Source organism: Staurois parvus, unplaced genomic scaffold (genome assembly GCF_062004578.1).
Source record: "Staurois parvus isolate SC_StPar_1 unplaced genomic scaffold, SC_StPar_1.0 ptg000874l, whole genome shotgun sequence".
Taxonomy (NCBI): domain Eukaryota; kingdom Metazoa; phylum Chordata; class Amphibia; order Anura; family Ranidae; genus Staurois; species Staurois parvus.
Window position 1 is genome coordinate 252,485 of NW_028318670.1, and position 20,630 is coordinate 273,114.

The 20,630-nt window shown below is 46.9% G+C and overlaps 1 protein-coding gene across 2 annotated transcripts; it reads left to right on the forward strand.

Moving 5' to 3' along the window:
* The first annotated feature begins 6,200 nt into the window (after positions 1 to 6,200).
* Positions 6,201 to 9,431, forward strand: LOC149443113 (uncharacterized). Of its 2 annotated transcripts, XM_089655862.1 has the most exons (6): positions 6,201 to 6,254; positions 6,367 to 6,479; positions 6,596 to 6,693; positions 6,876 to 7,076; positions 7,225 to 7,366; positions 7,593 to 9,431. In XM_089655862.1, exons 2-6 carry the CDS (start codon positions 6,395 to 6,397, stop codon positions 8,996 to 8,998), a joined length of 1,932 nt encoding a protein of 643 aa, XP_089511988.1. In that variant the 5' UTR covers positions 6,201 to 6,254; positions 6,367 to 6,394; the 3' UTR covers positions 8,999 to 9,431. The 2 variants fall into 2 exon arrangements, with proteins under 2 accessions (XP_089511988.1, XP_089511989.1); XM_089655863.1 differs by lacking the exon at positions 6,201 to 6,254 and having other exon boundaries at positions 6,268 to 6,479.
* The last annotated feature ends 11,199 nt before the right edge of the window (positions 9,432 to 20,630 follow it).

The window sequence follows — 20,630 nt, forward strand, 5'->3', positions numbered from 1 at the left end:
TATGTACCTAGGGTGTCCTCACCTACTTTGGGGGTGATAGGGGGTATGGAACGCCAGAGTGACTCCTAATGCCGCCCATATTTCTTTGGTTACTGAAGCTGTGAAAGCGGGGCCCTGGTCACTCTCTATCACCTCTGGAAGCCCATATCTGCATACAACCTCAGTGAGGAGTTTCTTCACAGTTGTTTTAGCAGTCCTGTTAGTTACAGCAAAGGCCTCTGGCCAACTGGAAAACATGTCCAACACCACTAGGGTGTACTCAACCACCCACTCTTTGGCATCTGGATATGATCAATTTGTATCCTTTGAAAAGGGTATAGGGGTTTGGCCAAGTGTTTCTGTGGTGTCTTCTCTGTGCGTCCCGGATTGCACTTTGCACAGATGGCACATGTTCTGCAAAAAATTGTTCGTCAATGTGGTGATTCCAGGCGCTATATAGTACTTGTTGATGAGAGAGTTCATGAGGCTCTTTGACAGATGGGCTGCTCCGTGTGCCCACTGGACTACAGCTGGAAACATATTCTTGGGTAAACAAAGCCTCTTGTTGCACTCAAACAGACCGTCTTTGAGAATAGCTCCTCTCCGTCTCCAGCTTTCTTTTTCTTCTGGACTTGCTGCTTCTTGGAGTTCCTTGAGGTAGCTTCTGTCCACAGGTAAGGTCTGTAAGGTGAACATTGGTTCCCACTCTCCGGTCACCTCTCCTTCCATTTCTGGTGGTCCCATGGCCGCTCGTTTTGTCGCCAAATCTGCCAGATTATTGCCTTTGGCTTCTGAAGAGTTTAATTTCCCATGAACTTTTACCTTCAGAATAGCCACTTGCATGGGTAGAAGGAGTGCTTCCAGCAGTCGTCCAATGGCTGCTCCATGTCTTATGGATGTACCTGCCGCAGTCATAAATCCTCTTGCCTTCCATATGGGTCCAAAGTCATGGGCCATCCCAAAGGCATATCTGGAGTCTGTGTAGATATTGGCCCTTTTTCCTTAATTCATCTGGCATGCTGTTGCGAGTGCTTGAAGTTCAGCTCCCTGTGCAGATATTGCTGGCGATAGGGCTCTTGCCTGTAGGACTGTGTCTGCAGTAGTGACCGCAAATCCTTTGTAATATATGCCTCCTTCATCTGCATATCTGGAACCATCAACAAAGAAAGTGAAGTCTGGATCCTGCAGAGGTGTTTCACTCACTGTGGGGAGATGGAAGATTTCCATTTTCATCACTTCAAGACAATTATGAGGCTCAGTGGCTCCATTATCCTCTCCACTTTCTTCATTACCTTCATTACCCCCCTCAGCAATTGGGAGGAGAGTGGCCGGATTCAGGGTTTGGCAACGTAGGAGAGTGACGTTATCAGGAAGGTGGAGGGAACACTGTAGTCTAAGATGCCTCGCTGTGGACAAATGTTTAGGTTGGACTTGGTTTAAAATGGCAGCACTGGCATACGGTGCCAGAAGAACAAGTTCATGTCCCAGTACGATATCAGAGGTCTTATCCAGCAGAGCTTGAGCAGCGAAAACTGCACGCAGACACGACGGTGCTCCTCTAGCCACTGGGTCCAAACGGCATGAGTAGTAGCCTACGGATCGTAGGCAGTCTCCGTGGGACTGGGCCAATACTCCTGTGCCATGGCCTTGGCGTTCAGACATGAACAGTTTGAAAGGTTTCTCGTAGTCTGGTAGACCTAGGGCTGGGGCTGAAGAAAATAAGCATTTTAGAGCCAAAAAAATTGGAGTCGGCCTCTTCGGACAGATGGAAGGGCTCAGACTTGAGAGCATCGTAGAGTGGTTGCATAAACCAAGAAGCATCAGGAATCCATGACCTACAGTAGGATATGAGGCCAAGAAAGGCATGGAGTGGCTTCTGGCCTAAAGGGAGTGGCAAGTTCTGGATGGCCTTAACTCTTTCCTCCGTAAGATGCCTTGTTCCATGTGAGAGACAGTGGCCTAAGAATACGACTGTTGTAGAGCACCATTGCAACTTCGGTTTAGAGGCCTTACAGCCTTGGTGTGCCAAGTAACATAGTAAACTCTCTGAGGCTTCTTCAGCCGTGGGCAGGTCATCAGCACAGAGGAAAAGTCATCCACATATTGAAGAAGGACCACTGCCAAATGTTCCTTTTGCCACGTGTCCAGTATGGTGGTCATGGCTTTGGCAAACTGGCTCAGGGAATTTTTCACCCCCTTGTGGCATAACTGCCCAGGTGTATTGCTGCCCCTCATGGATAAAAAATGAAGAAGTATCTGCAGGGAGGATACAAGGGAACGCTGGAGAATACATTTGCCAGGTCCATCACGGTGAAATACTTTGCTGTTGGAGATACCCCTGTGAGTAAAGTGTGGGGATTTGGAACGATAGGTGTCTCTAAGACAGTGGCTTCATTCACTGCTCGGAGGTCCTGTATCATCCTGTACTTCTCTGGTTCTCCTTTGGGTGTCTTCTTTTCTTATCGGGAACAAAAGCGTATTACATGGAGAGGTACAAGGTATGAGTGCACCATTTGCCACAAGGGACTTGACCTGCTTCGAGATGGCCTTGGATTGCGCTGGTTTCAGTGGGTACTGTGGTTTCCTGGGTAGGGGAGCTCCAGGCTTCAGTTCCACCATAATTGGGGGTACCTTTTTAAACGTCCAATATCTTCGGGTCCTGTGGACCATAGACAACTTGGGATTCTGCTCAGCACATCCGGTGCCACGTAGAATGTACCATTGACTTGTAAGACCGGACACACTGGGTAGAGGCGGCTCACTCAAGGCATTGGCCTTCCATTTGTCTAATTTTGGTGTACCAATATGGCCGCTTCCAGGAAGTGTACTGGGCTGGGCAGGAAGGGACAAAACAGGAGCAGCAAGATGGCTGCCTTCAGGAAGTGGGCTGGGCAGGGCTGGGGTGGTGGGCATAAAGTAGGCGTTAGATGAAGGGCAGTGCTGTCCCTCCCCTCCTCCACCCCACATTCCAACATAGGGCGGTGGTTTTAGCACACACTTCCATTTACAATTTTGTGATACAAATACATTATACAATTGCCATTTTCCTGAATTTCTTCCAACTATCCTTCTTTATACAACACTTTTCCAGTTCTGTACCAAACTTCTGTCACGTTCAGCAAACCTTTTTTTTCACATAACATTCCTCTCTGTTCCTACAATGATTTATGCCAGTCCTGACCTTCAGCTTACAAACTTTCGCTACTTTAGATAACTTTAACTGCTTCACTTCCTTCACAATATGACATGCCAGTAATCCTTTTCAATATTTTAACACATTAATGGTACACATAAACAGTTTATTATTTTTTTTTTTTTCCCCTGTAGCAATACCTGTTCTGTCCACTACTCTTTGTGGATAACTTCGGCTACATTATACCAAACTTCTTGCTGTCTTCAGCACATGTTTGTCAACTAAGACATCTTTCTTCTCTTTTTTTTTTTCTCATACCTCCTTATCTTTGATTCCACACACTTTCTAACTTAACTAATCCCTTTAACATACTGCTCCCCCTCCCTCTGTGCAACCAGCTCACGTGCTAACATTCCTTTCTAGGGGTCTTATCAGCTTCTGACCCATCTCCTCCTGTCCCTGGTCCTTCCTAACAAATCTAAGACACTTCACAGGCTGCTGTCCAGACTTTCCTTAACCCTTAACAAACCCCAACCTTCTGTGATGAATGGCAAACATTAGCTTACAGACACACATTTAGGACATAACATAGCAGTCTATCTTGGTGGGCTCTGAGTACAGACCACTGAGTAACTCATCATAACCCACACAAACAGTTACGGCACCCGCTGTCACATTACCGTGACGCATATCCGACACCTCCTCTGTTGTGGTCAACACACAAGGTTACCACACACCCAGAGAAATTATGTGTCAAAACCCTCAGTAGGTCCACTCCTCTTCCACCTCAAGACTGATACATAAAAACACACAACAGAGACCCAGGTAACAGATAAGCACATGCAGGTATATTTAAATAAACTCCGGGCATACAAGGTTACCTGCCTTTATTGACCTTTAGCAGCCGTACTAGGCACAGGTATGAATCAACAACAAAGACAGGATAAGCAATGGTAAGATAGCAAAATATATCTTACCATGCTCCGAGAGGTGATCAAGCTCTCCGGCCTGTCCAGTTTGACTGACACCGAACGCCTTTTCATGGCGGCTGGCTGCAGGTTCATTATTCAGTTCCCGGGTTTCTTGGCACCAAATTGTTTTAGTCTTGGACTTAATCATCCAGTGCTTATCTGTTCCTGTCCAAAATTTATGACGCTGGCCAGCTTGTGGAATGTGCGCACACAAAGAAACTCACACTGACACCTTTGGTCTGTGAAAACTTCTCTCTAATTTATTGAAATGAAACCGTGAGCTTATATATGAAAAATGATGCGAACATCACGTGATAACAGCATAAGCATTATATTAGTCTTTGATTGGTCACTTTACACGAAAACAATCTCCGTCATGGTATAGGTGTGATCTTCTTCAGTCTTATCTTAAAAAGAGAAAAACATTCTTTTGTCTTCCAAATCACACGATGGGAGGGGGTCTGTTCCTGTGAGCAAATATTTCTTAAGCAAGGATTTCTTAAAGTACCACAAAGCCCAGCAGGCAGAAAATATTCACACAACATATGTATTAAAGTATAAAAGTAAATATTTATAAAACTTATAGAAATAGCGTATATATATATATTCAATAGGAAACGAAATAGGCATTTTACCAAATCCATCACAAGACTATGATCATATTTACATAATAATGATGTATACTCTATTGTTTTCTATGTATAAAAGGTTAAGCACCGCCCTGCAATAAATAGAGATGAGGACATGGTTATACTGCACCGTTGTCAGTGTGATCATTTTCCGGCATGCACGTGCAATTCATTTCTCAAAAAATTAGGAACAGCAGCAGAAATCCTACCCTGAACCCGATTGTGGTTCTCACGACCATTTTATCAGTACCACCTATCAGTGCCGCCAATCAGTGCCCATCATTGCTGCATAACAGTGCATCATCAGTGCCTTGTCATCAATCCCCACCAGTGCCGCCTATCAGTGCCCATCAGTACCACCTATCAGTGCCCATCATTGCTGCATATCAGTGCATTATCAGTGTCTCGTCATCAATGGCTACCAGTGCTGACTCATCAGCGCCGCCTCATCAGTGCCTTGTCGTCAATGCCCACCAGTGCCGCCTCATCAATGGCCACCAGTGCTGACTCATCAGCTTCGCCTCATCAGTGCCTCGTCATCAATGCTCACCAGTGCCTCCTATCAGTGTCCATCAATGCTGCATATCAGTGCATCAGTGCCTTGTCATCAATGCTCACCAGTGCCGCCTCATCAACGCACATCAGCGAGGGATAAAAATTACCTGTTGGCAAAATTTTATAATCGAAACGAAAAAAAATGTATTTTTTCTTTTCAAAATTTTTTGCTCTTTTTTCATTTATAGCACAAAAATAGAAAAAAAACCCACGTGGGGAGTAAATACCACCAAAAGAAAACTATTTGTGTGAAAGAAAACGATACAAATATCATTTGGCTACATTGTTGCATGACTGTGCAATCATCATTCAAAGTGCGCCAACGCTGAAAGCTGAACATTGTCCCGGGCAGGGAGGGGTTAAAGGAACAGGAAGCAGATCCCGTGCTCAGGACAGGAAACTTACAGACTGCTGGGGGGAGGGGAGTTTATCTGGGCTCTGTAGTGCTACAACAGGAGTCTCCGGCTCTCCCATTGGTCGTGTTCCAGTGGAGAAGTTGTGAATGGTTCAGGAAGTTTGTCCTCAGATTTTGGTTCCCCTTGGGGATCCTGTACCCTCCTCCCCCATTCCCTATCCGAGGTCAATCCCTTTAATAATAAACAAAACCCAACCCTCCAGGCCTGATCTGGCTGTGGATGAACTCTGGGGGGAGAATGCTCATTGACTGGCTGTGCAGGACTATAGGGGGACCCAAATTCAACAGCACCCCTAAGGGGGGAGGACTACATTTACAGCACTATGAAGCTTGTAGTGCTGCTCCCTCATTGTTTCCTGATGTCTTCATACCAGATGGATCTCGGGGCTGCTGTTTCTCTGACCTCCACAAGGGGTGATCTCACTTCTACCCAGACAGGAAGTCTCTATGGAATACAGGAAGTGATGTGAGATACAGACAGGAAGTGGTCAGCTACAGACAGGAAGTTCTGGGTGAGAGGTGAGTCTGGAGGAAGTATAGAGGAGACATTGCTGGAAGTGGCAGCAGAGGAGGTAATAAGATCTGATTTTATATTTACACCCAGTAACCACCCCCGTCATATCCGTCGTCTACCGTCACGGCCGTCCTCTTCCTTCATAGTAATGTCTGTTCTCTTCCTATAAGTTGTCAGGGTGTCACTGTCTGATTCTCCATGGAGGAGTGGGAGTATTTAGAAGGACACAAGGACCTCTACAAGGACACCATGATGGACAATCAGCTGTCCCTCACATCACCGGGTAAGAGGAGACTTTATTGGAAAGGAGAGAGCAGTATGGAGGATCCACCTAGATCCCCCATCATCTGATAAACACATAGAAACAATGGATTCAGTCAGTGTGTGTGTTTCCTACAGATGGATCCAGTCATGGGAACCCACCAGAGAGATGTCCCCGTCCTCTGTATTCCTGGGATTCCACACAGGAAGGTCACACCATCCCTCACCATCATCAGGTAAGTGGATGCAGTCATGGGAACCCACCAGAGAGATGTCCCCATCCTCTGTATTCCCGGGATTCCACACAAGAAGGTCACACCATCCCTCACCCTCATCAGGTAGATGATTGACAATTATTGGTAGTTGTGATTTATACACGGCATGTTTGTTACAATTAATGTTTTATTATATCTTTCAGAGTGGAATCCTTGGGGATGATAATATTGATGTTAAAGAAGAGTATAAAGAGGAGGATGAGGAGTATGGAGTGATGGAGGAGTTTTCAGAAGAACACAGTGATGGTATGATGGAGCCACCTAATACCAGAAACCCACCAGAGAGATGTTCCCATCCTCTGTATTCCCAGGATTCCACACAGGAAGGTCTCAGCTATGGACAGGTTGGTGGGATGGCGTATGTATAACATGAAAATAACTTGTGGAAATGATGTTTGGACCCTACAAGATGATATTTTCTATGTGGTCTCCCATCACTGGAGCTGACAGTATATCTTACAGATGATAATTTCTCTCCTTCTCTTGGTTTAGGGTGAAGATCTGACAAATATAAAAGTTGAGGTGAAATCAGAAGAAGAAGAGGCGTATGTGAGGGATGATCAGCAGTCTATGAAGGAGGATGGAATAACGGGGACATTTATAGAGGAGGACACTACTACAGAGATCAGCACAGGTGGGTCATGAACACTAAATCCATTCCTCCACCCATACTGCTCACTGATTGGTCCAGATGATAAAGTTCTCATTGGATCTCTCTGTCTGACAAGAGCCTGGAGCTCAAGAGGAACCATTTACCTTTTAAGCTCCTCAGAGACCAAGCTGCCTGATGTGGGCGGAGTCCTGGTTTGGGGGAACCAATCAGCTCCTGTCTAGTAATCCTCTTTGTCTTTGTATTTTAGTCCACGGGCGGGAGATGAGGAAAACCTCCGAGGATTGTCTCACTTTGTCTCCAGACTGGAAAGTAGAAGATGAGGACATCACACAGTATAGTCCAGGAGAAAACCCGGCTCCCTCCAATGTCCATCCGGCACTACCCAGTGTAGATGGACCATCGGATTCCTCGTATCCTGAGGAACCTCAGACTGTGCGGGACTGGGCCGGCCTTCCAGCAGGGAAGAGGTTCTCCTGTACTGAGTGTGGGAAATGTTTTGCATGGTGTTCAGCGCTTGTCAGACATTTACGATCTCACACACAGGAGAAGTCATATCCCTGCCCTGAGTGCGGGAAATGTTATTCAAGAAAATCAGAAATCGCTATACATCTAAGATCTCACACGGGGGAAAAGCCGTATTCCTGTCCAGATTGCGGAAAAAGGTTTTCACAGAAAGCTTATCTTTCTGTACATCAGAGATGTCACACAGAGGAGAGGCCGTATTCCTGCCCAGAATGTGAGAAATGTTATCCACGAAAATCAGATCTTCTCATGCATCAGAGATCTCACACAAGCGAGAAGTTGTATTCCTGCTCTGAGTGCGGGAAATGTTATCCACGGGTATCAAAACTTGTTGCACATCAGAGATCTCACACGGGGGAGAAACCATACTCCTGTCCTGAGTGCGGGAAATGTTATTCTGCAAAATCATCGCTTGTTACACATCTACGATCTCATTCGGGGGAGAAGCAGTATTCCTGTACTGAGTGTGGGAAATGTTTTTTAAAGAAAACAGCACTTGTCACACATCAGAGATCCCACACAGGGGAGAAGCCATATTCCTGCCCTGAGTGCGGGAAAGGTTTTTCATGGAAAGCAGCACTTGTCGCACATGAAAGATCTCACACAGGGGAGAAGCCATATCCCTGCCCTGAGTGTGGGAAATGTTTTAGATGGAAAGCCGCACTTGTCACGCATCAGAGGTCTCACACAGGGGAGAAGCCATATTCCTGCCCTGAGTGTGGGAAATATTTTGAATGGAAATCTGGTCTTGTTGCACATGAAAAATGTCACACGGGCGCAAAGCCGTATCCCTGTCCTGAGTGCGGGAAATGTTTTCGATGGAAATGCGCACTTGTTACACATCAAAGGTCTCACACAGGAGAAAAACCGTATTCCTGTCCTGAGTGCGGGAAATGTTTCACAGGAAACTCAGGACTTGTCTCACATCAAAGATCCCACACAGGGAAGAAGCCACATTCCTGTCCTGAGTGCGGGAAATGTTTTGGATTGAAATTAGACCTGGTTGCACATCAAAGATCACACACGGGGGAAAAGCCATTTTCCTGTCCTGAGTGCTGGAAATGTTATCCTCTGAAATCAACGCTTGTCAGACATCAAAGATCTCACGCATGCAAAAAGCTGCATTGCTGACCTATGTGCGGGAAATGTTTATTAGGGAAGGCCTATCTTTCAATACCCTGGCAATGTCACCGGGGGGGAAAGCCGCCCTCCTCTCCAGCAGGAGCTTTCATAGTAAGAGGCATGCCAGATATGCTGGCGGATGAAGAGCCGGGGAGATCAGACTAAAGGGCAAGGCTGACTATGTATCTGCACAGATGGTTGTGTCCGCTTGGAGAGCGCCGCCTGCTGGTGACAAACAAACCAAACGTGGTTCTCAAGCTACAGCGCCTAAAGGGCACTCCGCCCACTGTGTTAGCCTCAGGAGCCCGGGAGGAGCCGAATCTGATGGGGCGTATATTTCACCTGAAGCTGCAGCATGCGCAAAGTGTGGGCTAATATAAGTTAAATGATACATTTGTAACTTTTCTTTGTAAACTGATTAATAAAAAGTCTCTCTTCAGAATTTTGTTACTAAATGTTTCTTTTTTTTTTTTTTCCAACCACCATGAATGAGCCACGTTGCTTTTTATTTAAGAGGCCGACTCTCCCCCTTCCCATAGACCTCAGGACGTCTGTAGTATACTCCAATAAGTCCATCAGTCCATAGACCCATCTATCATTCCTCCCGTAATTCCTCCTCCGCACCATCACCTTGTTGGAACAGCCGACTCTCCCCCTTCTCATAGACCTCAGGACATCTGTAGTATACTCCAATGATAAGTCCATCAGTCCATAGACCCATCTATCATTCCTCCCGTAATTCCTCCTCCGCACCATCACCTTGTTGGAATAGCCGACTCTCCCCCTTCTCATAGACCTCAGGACGTCTGTAGTATACTCCAATGATAAGTCCATCAGTTCATAGACCCATCTATCATGCCTCCCGTAATTCCTCCTCCGCACCATCACCTTGTTGGAATAGCCGACTCTCCCCCTTCCCATAGACCTCAGGACGTCTGTAGTATACTCCAATGATAAGTCCATCAGTTCATAGACCCATCTATCATGCCTCCCGGAATTCCTCCTCCACACCATCACCACCTCCAACCACAAGATCATCTTTCTTCCTCACTTTCAGATCACATCTAACATAGAGAAACCCCCCTCCATCTTTTCTATGTCCCCTATCCTTCTAAACAAGAGAATCAGCATGACTACAAACAGCCCAGTCTTGGGAGGAGCCAAGCTGTGTTTCTGGAACACCAACTCCATTCTCATCACTGAAACCATCAACATCTCCCATTCTGCTTGGCAGGTTGCTCACTCAGTTACTAGTTGACTCTGCTTCGACTTTGTGTGTCTCTGTCCAGATTTTAAGGATTTGCCTCTGACCTAACAGTGTGGGTGTGTGTCTCACTGGACGTTGTGTGTGTATCTTCACATATGAGTTGCACCCATGTGTCCTCAAAGAGCTAAGCTCTGTTATTTTAAACTCATTGTTTATCATTTTTACAGACTCTTTCATTACTGACTCGGTACCACTACTCAAGGCCAATGTGGAGCCTATATTTAAAAAATGGATGACGTTCTTTACCAAGTAACTACAAGTTGGTTAGTATAACTTCTATAGTTGGTAAGATACCTGAGAGTTTCATAAAAGACCTCAGGACATCTGTAGTATACTCCAATGATAAGTCCATCAGTCCATAGACCCATCTATCATTCCTCCCGTAATTCCTCCTCCGCACCATCACCTTGTTGGAACAGCCGACTCTCCCCCTTCTCACAGACCTCAGGACGTCTGTAGTATACTCCAATGATAAATCCACCGGTCCATAGACCCATCTACCATTCCACCCATAATTCCTCATCCACACCGTCACACTCACAGGACAGTAGGGAGTGCAGCTCCAGCTAGCAGGAGTGCCTGGAAACACACAGACCCTGAGGTCAGGAGCACACATATACACAGGACAACTAGGAGCGAGTAACAATGAAAAGAGACAAGCAGGAACCTCTAGAGGCAGAGAGAGCTGCAGGGGGACACTGAGCAGGAAACAGATTAGAAATGCCCTGGGAGACACTGAGGCAGACTGCAGAAAGAGGAGATAAGAAACAACAGACAGGAATTCACAGAGGGGCTGGAAGGCTGAATGTTGACAAAGGTACACAATGGAGACAGAGGCACAAGGACACTGGAATGCTGGAAAGACTCAACAGGTGGAAGGATACAAGCTGCAATTAGAAACACTGTGAACAGCAAAAAGACACGGGGGAATGGGGTTCACACTGGAAGGCACTGGGAGAAGCTTTCAAATAGGCGCACAAAACAAAGGGGAATATAATCACATGATCACAAAGAATTTCAAGGTCACTAGGAGTATCTCAGAATGTGAAACATCAGGAGTCTTGGTGCCATGGGGAATATTTTCAAGAAGCCAGGAAACACTGGAGGACACTTGGAATCTTCTCTGATAGGAAACAATGGAGGACACTAGGAATGTCCTCCAATAGGAAACACTGAGTGGACACAAGGAATATTCTCCACTAGGAGACACTGGAGGACACTAGGAATCTTCTCCACAGGGAGACACTGGAGGACAATAGGAATCTTCTCCACAGGGAGACACTGGAGGACACTAGGGATCTTCTCCACAGGGAGACACTGGAGGACACTAGGAATCTTCTCCACTGGGAGACACTGGAGGACACTAGGAATCTTCTCCACTGGGAAACACTGAAGGACACTAGGAATCTTCTACTCTGGGGGACACTAGGAATCTTCTCCACAAGGAGACACTGGAGGACACTAGGAATCTTCTCCACTGGGAAACACTGAAGGATGCTAGGAATCTTCTCCACTGGAAAACACTGAATTACACTAGGAATCTTCTCCACTAGGAAACACTGGGGGGGAGGGGCACTAGGAATCGGCTCTACTAGGAAACACTGTAGGACACTAGGAATCTTTTCCACTAGGAAACACTGGAGGACACTAGCAATCTTCTCCACTAGGAAACACTGGAGGACACTAGGAATCTTCTCCACTAGGAAACACTGGGGGACACTAGGAATCTTCTCCACTAGGAAACACTGGGGGACACTAGGAATCTTCTCTATTAAGAAACACTGGAAGACACTAAGAATCTTCTCCACTAGGAAACACTGTGGGGGGCACTAGGATCTTCTCCACTAGGAAACACTGGGGGCACTAGGAATCTTCTCCATAAGGAAACACTGGAGGGCACTAAGAATCTTCTCCACTAGGAAACACTGGGGGACACTAGGAATCTTCTCTATTAAGAAACACTGGAAGACACTAAGAATCTTCTCCACTAGGAAACACTGTGGGGGGCACTAGGATCTTCTCCACTAGGAAACACTGGGGGCACTAGGAATCTTCTCCATAAGGAAACACTGGAGGGCACTAGGAATCTTCTCTTATGAAAAACTGGAGGACACTAGGAAACACTGAAGGACACTAGGAATTGTCTCCACTAGTAAACACTGGGGGGACACTAGGAATCTTCTCCACTAGGAAACACTGTGGGGGGCACTAGGAATCTTCTCCAATAAGAAACACTGGAGGACACTAGGAATCTTCTCCACTAGGAAACACTGGGGGGACACTAGGAATCTTCTACACTGGAGGACACTAGGAATCTTCTCCACTGGGAAACACTGAAGGACACTAGGAATCTTCTACACTGGGGCATACTAGGAATCTTCTCCACAAGGAGACACTGGAGGACACTAGGAATCTTCTCCACTGGGAAACACTGAAGGACGCTAGGAATCTTCTCCACTGGGAAACACTGAATTACACTAGGAATCTTGTCCACTAGGAAACACTGGGGGGGGGGGGCACTAGGAATCGTCTCTACTAGGAAACACTGTAGGACACTAGGAATCTTCTCCACTAGGAAACACTGGGGGACACTAGGAATCTTCTCCACTAGGAAACACTGTGGGGGGCACTAGGAATGTTCTCCATAAGGAAATACTGGAGGGCACTAGGAATCTTTTCTTATGAAACACTGGAGGACACTAGGAATCTTCTCCACTAGGAAACACTGTGGGGGGCACTAGGAATCTTCTCCACTAAGAAACACTGGAGGACACTAGGAATCTTCTCCACTAGGAAACACTGAAGGACACTAGGAATCTTCTCCACTAGGAAACACTGGGGGGACACTAGGAATCTTCTCCACTAGGGGACACTAGGAATCCTCTCCACTAGGAAACACTGGGAGGGACACAAGGAATCTTCTCCACTGGGAAACACTGGGGGGGGGGTGCACTAGGAATCTTCTCCACTAGGAAACACTGGGGGGGACACTAGGAATCTTCTCCACTAGGAAACACTGGGGGGGGGGGGGCACTAAGAATCGCCTCTACTAGGAAACACTGTAGGACACTAGGAATGTTTTCCACTAGGAAACACTGGAGGACACTAGCAATCTTCTCCACTAGGAAACACTGGAGGGCACTAGGAATCTTCACTAGGAAACACTGGGGGACACTAGGAATCTTCTCTATTAAGAAACACTGGAGGACACTAAGAATCCTCTCCACTAGGAAACACTGTGGGGAGCACTAGGAATCTTCTCCATAAAGGAAACACTGGAGGACACTAGGAAACTATTAAGAAACACTGGAGGACACTAAGAAACTTCTCCACTAGGAAACATTGAAGGACACTAGGAATTGTCTCCACTTGGAAACACTGGGGGGGGCACTAGGAATCTCCTCCCCTAAGAAACACTGGAGGACACTAGGAATCTTCTCTATTAAGAAACACTGGAGGACACTAGGGATCTTCTCCACTAGGAAACACTGGGGGGACACAAGGAATTTTCTCCACTAGGAAACACAGGGGGGAGGGGACACACTAGGAATCTTCTCCACTAGGAAACTCTGGGGGGAGCACTAGGAATCTTCTCCATAAGGAAACACTGGAGGGCACTAGGAATCTTCTCTTATGAAAAACTGGAGGACACTAGGAAACACTGAAGGACACTAGGAATTGTCTCCACTAGTAAACACTGGGGGGACACTAGGAATCTTCTCCACTAGGAAACACTGTGGGGGGCACTAGGAATCTTCTCCAATAAGAAACACTGGAGGACACTAGGAATCTTCTCCACTAGGAAACACTGGGGGGACACTAGGAATCTTCTACACTGGAGGACACTAGGAATCTTCTCCACTGGGAAACACTGAAGGACACTAGGAATCTTCTACACTGGGGCACACTAGGAATCTTCTCCACAAGGAGACACTGGAGGACACTAGGAATCTTCTCCACTGGGAAACACTGAAGGACGCTAGGAATCTTCTCCACTGGGAAACACTGAATTACACTAGGAATCTTGTCCACTAGGAAACACTGGGGGGGGGGGGGGCACTAGGAATCGTCTCTACTAGGAAACACTGTAGGACACTAGGAATCTTCTCCACTAGGAAACACTGGGGGACACTAGGAATCTTCTCCACTAGGAAACACTGTGGGGGGCACTAGGAATGTTCTCCATAAGGAAATACTGGAGGGCACTAGGAATCTTTTCTTATGAAACACTGGAGGACACTAGGAATCTTCTCCACTAGGAAACACTGTGGGGGGCACTAGGAATCTTCTCCACTAAGAAACACTGGAGGACAAAAGGAATCTTCTCCACTAGGAAACACTGAAGGACACTAGGAATCTTCTCCACTAGGAAACACTGGGGGGACACTAGGAATCTTCTCCACTAGGAGACACTGGGGGGACACTAGGAATCTTCTCCACTAGAGGACACTAGGAATCCTCTCCACTAGGAAACACTGGGAGGGACACAAGGAATCTTCTCCACTGGGAAACACTGGGGGGGGGGGGGTGCACTAGGAATCTTCTCCACTAGGAAACACTGGGGGGGGACACTAGGAATCTTCTCCACTAGGAAACACTGGGGGGGGGGGGGCACTAAGAATCGCCTCTACTAGGAAACACTGTAGGACACTAGGAATGTTTTCCACTAGGAAACACTGGAGGACACTAGCAATCTTCTCCACTAGGAAACACTGGAGGGCACTAGGAATCTTCACTAGGAAACACTGGGGGACACTAGGAATCTTCTCTATTAAGAAACACTGGAGGACACTAAGAATCCTCTCCACTAGGAAACACTGTGGGGAGCACTAGGAATCTTCTCCATAAAGGAAACACTGGAGGACACTAGGAAACTATTAAGAAACACTGGAGGACACTAAGAAACTTCTCCACTAGGAAACATTGAAGGACACTAGGAATTGTCTCCACTTGGAAACACTGGGGGGGCACTAGGAATCTTCTCCACTAGGAAACACTGTGGGGGGCACTAGGAATCTCCTCCCCTAAGAAACACTGGAGGACACTAGGAATCTTCTCTATTAAGAAACACTGGAGGACACTAGGAATCTTCTCCACTAGGAAACACTGGGGGGACACAAGGAATCTTCTCCACTAGGAAACACAGGGGGGGGGGGGACACACTAGGAATCTTCTCCACTAGGAAACTCTGGGGGGAGCACTAGGAATCTTCTCCATAAAGGAAACACTGGAGGACACTAGGAAACTATTAAGAAACACTGGAGGACACTAAGAAACTTCTCCACTAGGAAACATTGAAGGACACTAGGAATTGTCTCCACTTGGAAACATTGAAGGACACTAGGAATTGTCTCCACTTGGAAACACTGGGGGGGCACTAGGAATCTTTTGCACTAGGAAACACTGTGGGGGGCACTAGGAATCTCCTCCCCTAAGAAACACTGGAGGACACTAGGAATCTTCTCTATTAAGAAACACTGGAGGACACTAGGAATCTTCTCCACTAGGAAACACTGGGGGGACACAAGGAATCTTCTCCACTAGGAAACACGGGGGGGGGGGGGGACACACTAGGAATCTTCTCCACTAGGAAACTCTGGGGGGACACTAGGAATCTTCTTCACAAGGAAACACGGGGGTGACACTAGGAATCTTCTCCACTAGGAAACACTGGGGGGACACTAGGAATCTTCTCCACTAGGAAACACTGAAGGACACTAGGAATCTTCTCCACTAGGAAACACTGAAGGACACTAGGAATCTTCTCCACTAGGAAACACTGGAGGAAACTAGGAATCTACTCCACTAGGAAACACTGGGGGGGGACACTGGGAATCATCTCCACTAGGAAACACTGGGGGGACACTAGGAATCTTCTCCAATAGGAAACACTGGGGTGACAGTAGGAATTTTCTCCACTAGGAAACACTGGAGGACACTAGGAATCTTCTCCACTAGGAAACACTAGAGGACACTAGGAATATTCTCCACTAGGAAACACTGGGGGGGACACTAGGAATCTTCTCCACTAGGAAACACTGTGGGGGGCACTAGGAATCTTCTCCACTAAGAAACACTGGAGGACACTAGGAATCTTCTCCACTAGGAAACACTGAAGGACACTAGGAATCTTCTCCACTAGGAAACACTGGGGAGACACTAGGAATCTTCTCCACTAGGAAACACTGGGGGGACATTAGGAATCTTCTCCACTAGAGTACACTAGGAATCTTCTCCACTAGGAAACACTGGGAGGGACACAAGGAATCTTCTCCACTGGGAAACACTGGGGGGGGGGGGTGCACTAGGAATCTTCTCCACTAGGAAACACTGGGGGGGACACTAGGAATCTTCTCCACTAGGAAACACTGGGGGGGGGGCACTAAGAATCGCCTCTACTAGGAAACACTGTAGGACAATAGGAATGTTTTCCACTAGGAAACACTGGAGGGCACTAGGAATCTTCTCCACTAGGAAACACTGGGGGATACTAGGAATCTTCACTAGGAAACACTGGGGGACACTAGGAATCTTCTCTATTAAGAAACACTGGAGGACACTAAGAATCTTCTCCACTAGGAAACACTGTGGGGAGCACTAGGAATCTTCTCCATAAAGGAAACACTGGAGGACACTAGGAATCTTCTCTATTAAGAAGCACTGGAGGACACTAGGAATCTTCTCCACTAGGAAACACTGATGGACACTAGGAATCTTCTCTATTAAGAAGCACTGGAGGACACTAGGAATCTTCTCCACTAGGAAACACTGAAGGACACTAGGAATCTTCTCCACTAGGAAACACTAAAGGACACTAGGAATCTTCTCCACTAGGAAACACTGGAGGACACTAGGAATCTTCTCCACTAGGAAACACGGGGGGGGCACTAGGAATCTTCTCCACTAGGAAACACTGGGGAGACACTAGGAATCTTCTCCACTAGGAAACACTGGGGGGGGGCGCTAAGAATCATCTCTACTAGGAAACACTGTAGGACAATAGGAATGTGTTCCACTAGGAAACACTGGGGGACACTAGCAATCTTCTCCACTGGGAAACACTGGGGGAAACTAGGAATCGTCACTAGGAAACACTGGGGGACACTAGGAATCTTCTCTATTAAGAAACACTGGAGGACACTAAGAATCCTCTCCACTAGGAAACACTGTGGGGGGCACTAGGAATCTTCTCCATAAGGAAACACTGGAGGGCACTAGGAATCTTCTCCACTAGGAAACACTGGGGGACACTAGGAATCTTCTCCACTAGAAAACACTGTGGGGGGGCACTAGGAATCTTCTCCACTAAGAAACACTGGAGGACACTAGGAATCTTCTCTATTAAGAAACACTGGAAGACACTAGGAAACTTCTCCACTAGTAAACACTGAAGGACACTAGGAATTGTCTCCACTTGGAAACACTGGAGGACACTAGGAATCTTCTCCACTAGGAAACACTGGAGGACACTAGGAATCTTCTCCACTAGGAAACACTGGAGGACACTCGGAATCTTCTCCACTAGGAAACACTGGGGTGACACTAGGAATCTTCTCCACTAGGAAACACTGGGGGGACACTAGGAATCTTCTCCACTAGGAAACACTGGAGGACACTAGGAATCTTCTCCACTAGGAAACACTGGAGGACACTAGGAATCTTCTCCACTAGGAAACACTGGGGGATACTAGGAATCTTCACTAGGAAACACTGGGGGACACTAGGAATCTTCTCTATTAAGAAACACTGGAGGACACTAAGAATCTTCTCCACTAGGAAACACTGTGGGGAGCACTAGGAATCTTCTCCATAAAGGAAACACTGGAGGACACTAGGAACCTTCTCTATTAAGAAGCACTGGAGGACACTAGGAATCTTCTCCACTAGGAAACACTGGAGGACACTAGGAATCTTCTCTATTAAGAAGCACTGGAGGACACTAGGAATCTTCTCCACTAGGAAACACTGAAGGACACTAGGAATCTTCTCCACTAGGAAACACTAAAGGACACTAGGAATCTTCTCCACTAGGAAACACTGGAGGACACTAGGAATCTTCTCCACTAGGAAACACTGGGGGGGCACTAGGAATCTTCTCCACTAGGAAACACGGGGGGGACACTAGGAATCTTCTCCACTAGGAAACACTGGGGGGACACTAGGAATCTTCTCCACTAGGAAACACTGGGGGGGGGGGCGCTAAGAATCATCTCTACTAGGAAACACTGTAGGACAATAGGAATGTTTTCCACTAGGAAACACTGGGGGACACTAGCAATCTTCTCCACTGGGAAACACTGGGGGAAACTAGGAATCGTCACTAGGAAACACTGGAGGACACTAAGAATCCTCTCCACTAGGAAACACTGTGGGGGGCACTAGGAATCTTCTCCATAAGGAAACACTGGAGGGCACTAGGAATCTTCTCCACTAGGAAACACTGGGGGACACTAGGAATCTTCTCCACTAGAAAACACTGTGGGGGGGCACTAGGAATCTTCTCCACTAAGAAACACTGGAGGACACTAGGAATCTTCTCTATTAAGAAACACTGGAAGACACTAGGAAACTTCTCCACTAGTAAACACTGAAGGACACTAGGAATTGTCTCCACTTGGAAACACTGGAGGACACTAGGAATCTTCTCCACTAGGAAACACTGGAGGACACTAGGAATCTTCTCCACTAGGAAACACTGGAGGACACTAGGAATCTTCTCCACTAGGAAACACTGGGGTGACACTAGGAATCTTCTCCACTAGGAAACACTGGGGGGACACTAGGAATCTTCTCCACTAGGAAACACTGGGGGGACACTAGGAATCTTCTCCACTAGGAAACACTGGAGGACACTAGGAATCTTCTTCACTAGGAAACACTGGAGGACACTAGGAATCTTCTCCACTAGGAAACACTGAAGGACACTAGGAATCTTCTCCACTAGGAAACACTAAAGGACACTAGGAATCTTCTCCACTAGGAAACACTAAAGGACACTAGGAATCTTCTCCACTAGGAAACACTGGAGGACACTAGGAATCTTCTCCACTAGGAAACACTGGGGGGGGGGGGACACTAGGAATCTTCTCCACTAGGAAACACTGGGGGGACACTAGGACTCTTCTCCACTAGGAAACACTGGGGGGACACTAGGAATCTTCTCCACTAGGAAACACTGGGGGGACACTAGGAATTTTCTCCACTAGGAAACACTGGAGGACACTAGAAATCTCCATTAGGAAACACTGGCGGGACACTAGGAATCTTCTCCATTAGGAAACACTGGAGGGACACTAGGAATCTTCTCCTTTAGGAAACACTGGGGGGACAGTAGAAATCTTCTCTACTAGGAAACACTGGAGGACACTAGGAATCTTCTCCACTGGAGGACACTAGGAATATTCTCCACTAAGAAACTCTGGAGGATACTAGGAATCTTCTCTAAGAGGAAACACTGGCAGGACACTAGGAATCTCCATTAGGAAACACTGGCGGGACACTAGGAATCTTCTCCATTAGGAAACACTGGAGGGACACTAGGAATCTTCTCCTTTAGGAAACACTGGGGGGACACTAGGAATCTTCTCCACTAGGAAACTCTGGGGGGACACTAGAAATCTTCTCTACTAGGAAACACTGGAGGACACTAGGAATCTTCTCCACTAGGAAACACTGGAGGACACTAGGAATCTTCTCCACTGGAGGACACTAGGAATATTCTCCACTAGGAAACACTGGGGGGACACTAGGAATCTTCTCCACTAGGAAACACTGGGGGGACACTAGGAATCTTCTCCACTAGGAAACACTGGAGGACACTAGGAATCTTCTCCACTAGGAAACACTGGAGGACACTAGGAATCTTCTCCACTAGGAAACACTTGGGGGGAACACTAGGAATCTTCTTCACAAGGAAACACGGGGGTGACACTAGGAATCTTCTCCACTAGGAAACACTGGAGGACACTAGGAATCTTCTCCACTATGAAACACTGAAGGACACTAGGAATCTTCTCCACTATGAAACACTGAAGGACACTAGGAATCTTCTCCACTATGAAACACTGAAGGACACTAGGAATCTTCTCCACTAGGAAACACTGAAGGACACTAGGAATCTTCTCCACTAGGAAACACTAAAGGACACTAGGAATCTTCTCCACTAGGAAACACTAAAGGACACTAGGAATCTTCTCCACTAGGAAACACTGGAGGACACTAGGAATCTTCTCCACTAGGAAACACTGGGGGGGGGGGGACACTAGGAATCTTCTCCACTAGGAAACACTGGGGGGACACTAGGACTCTTCTCCACTAGGAAACACTGGGGGGACACTAGGAATCTTCTCCACTAGGAAACACTGGGGGGACACT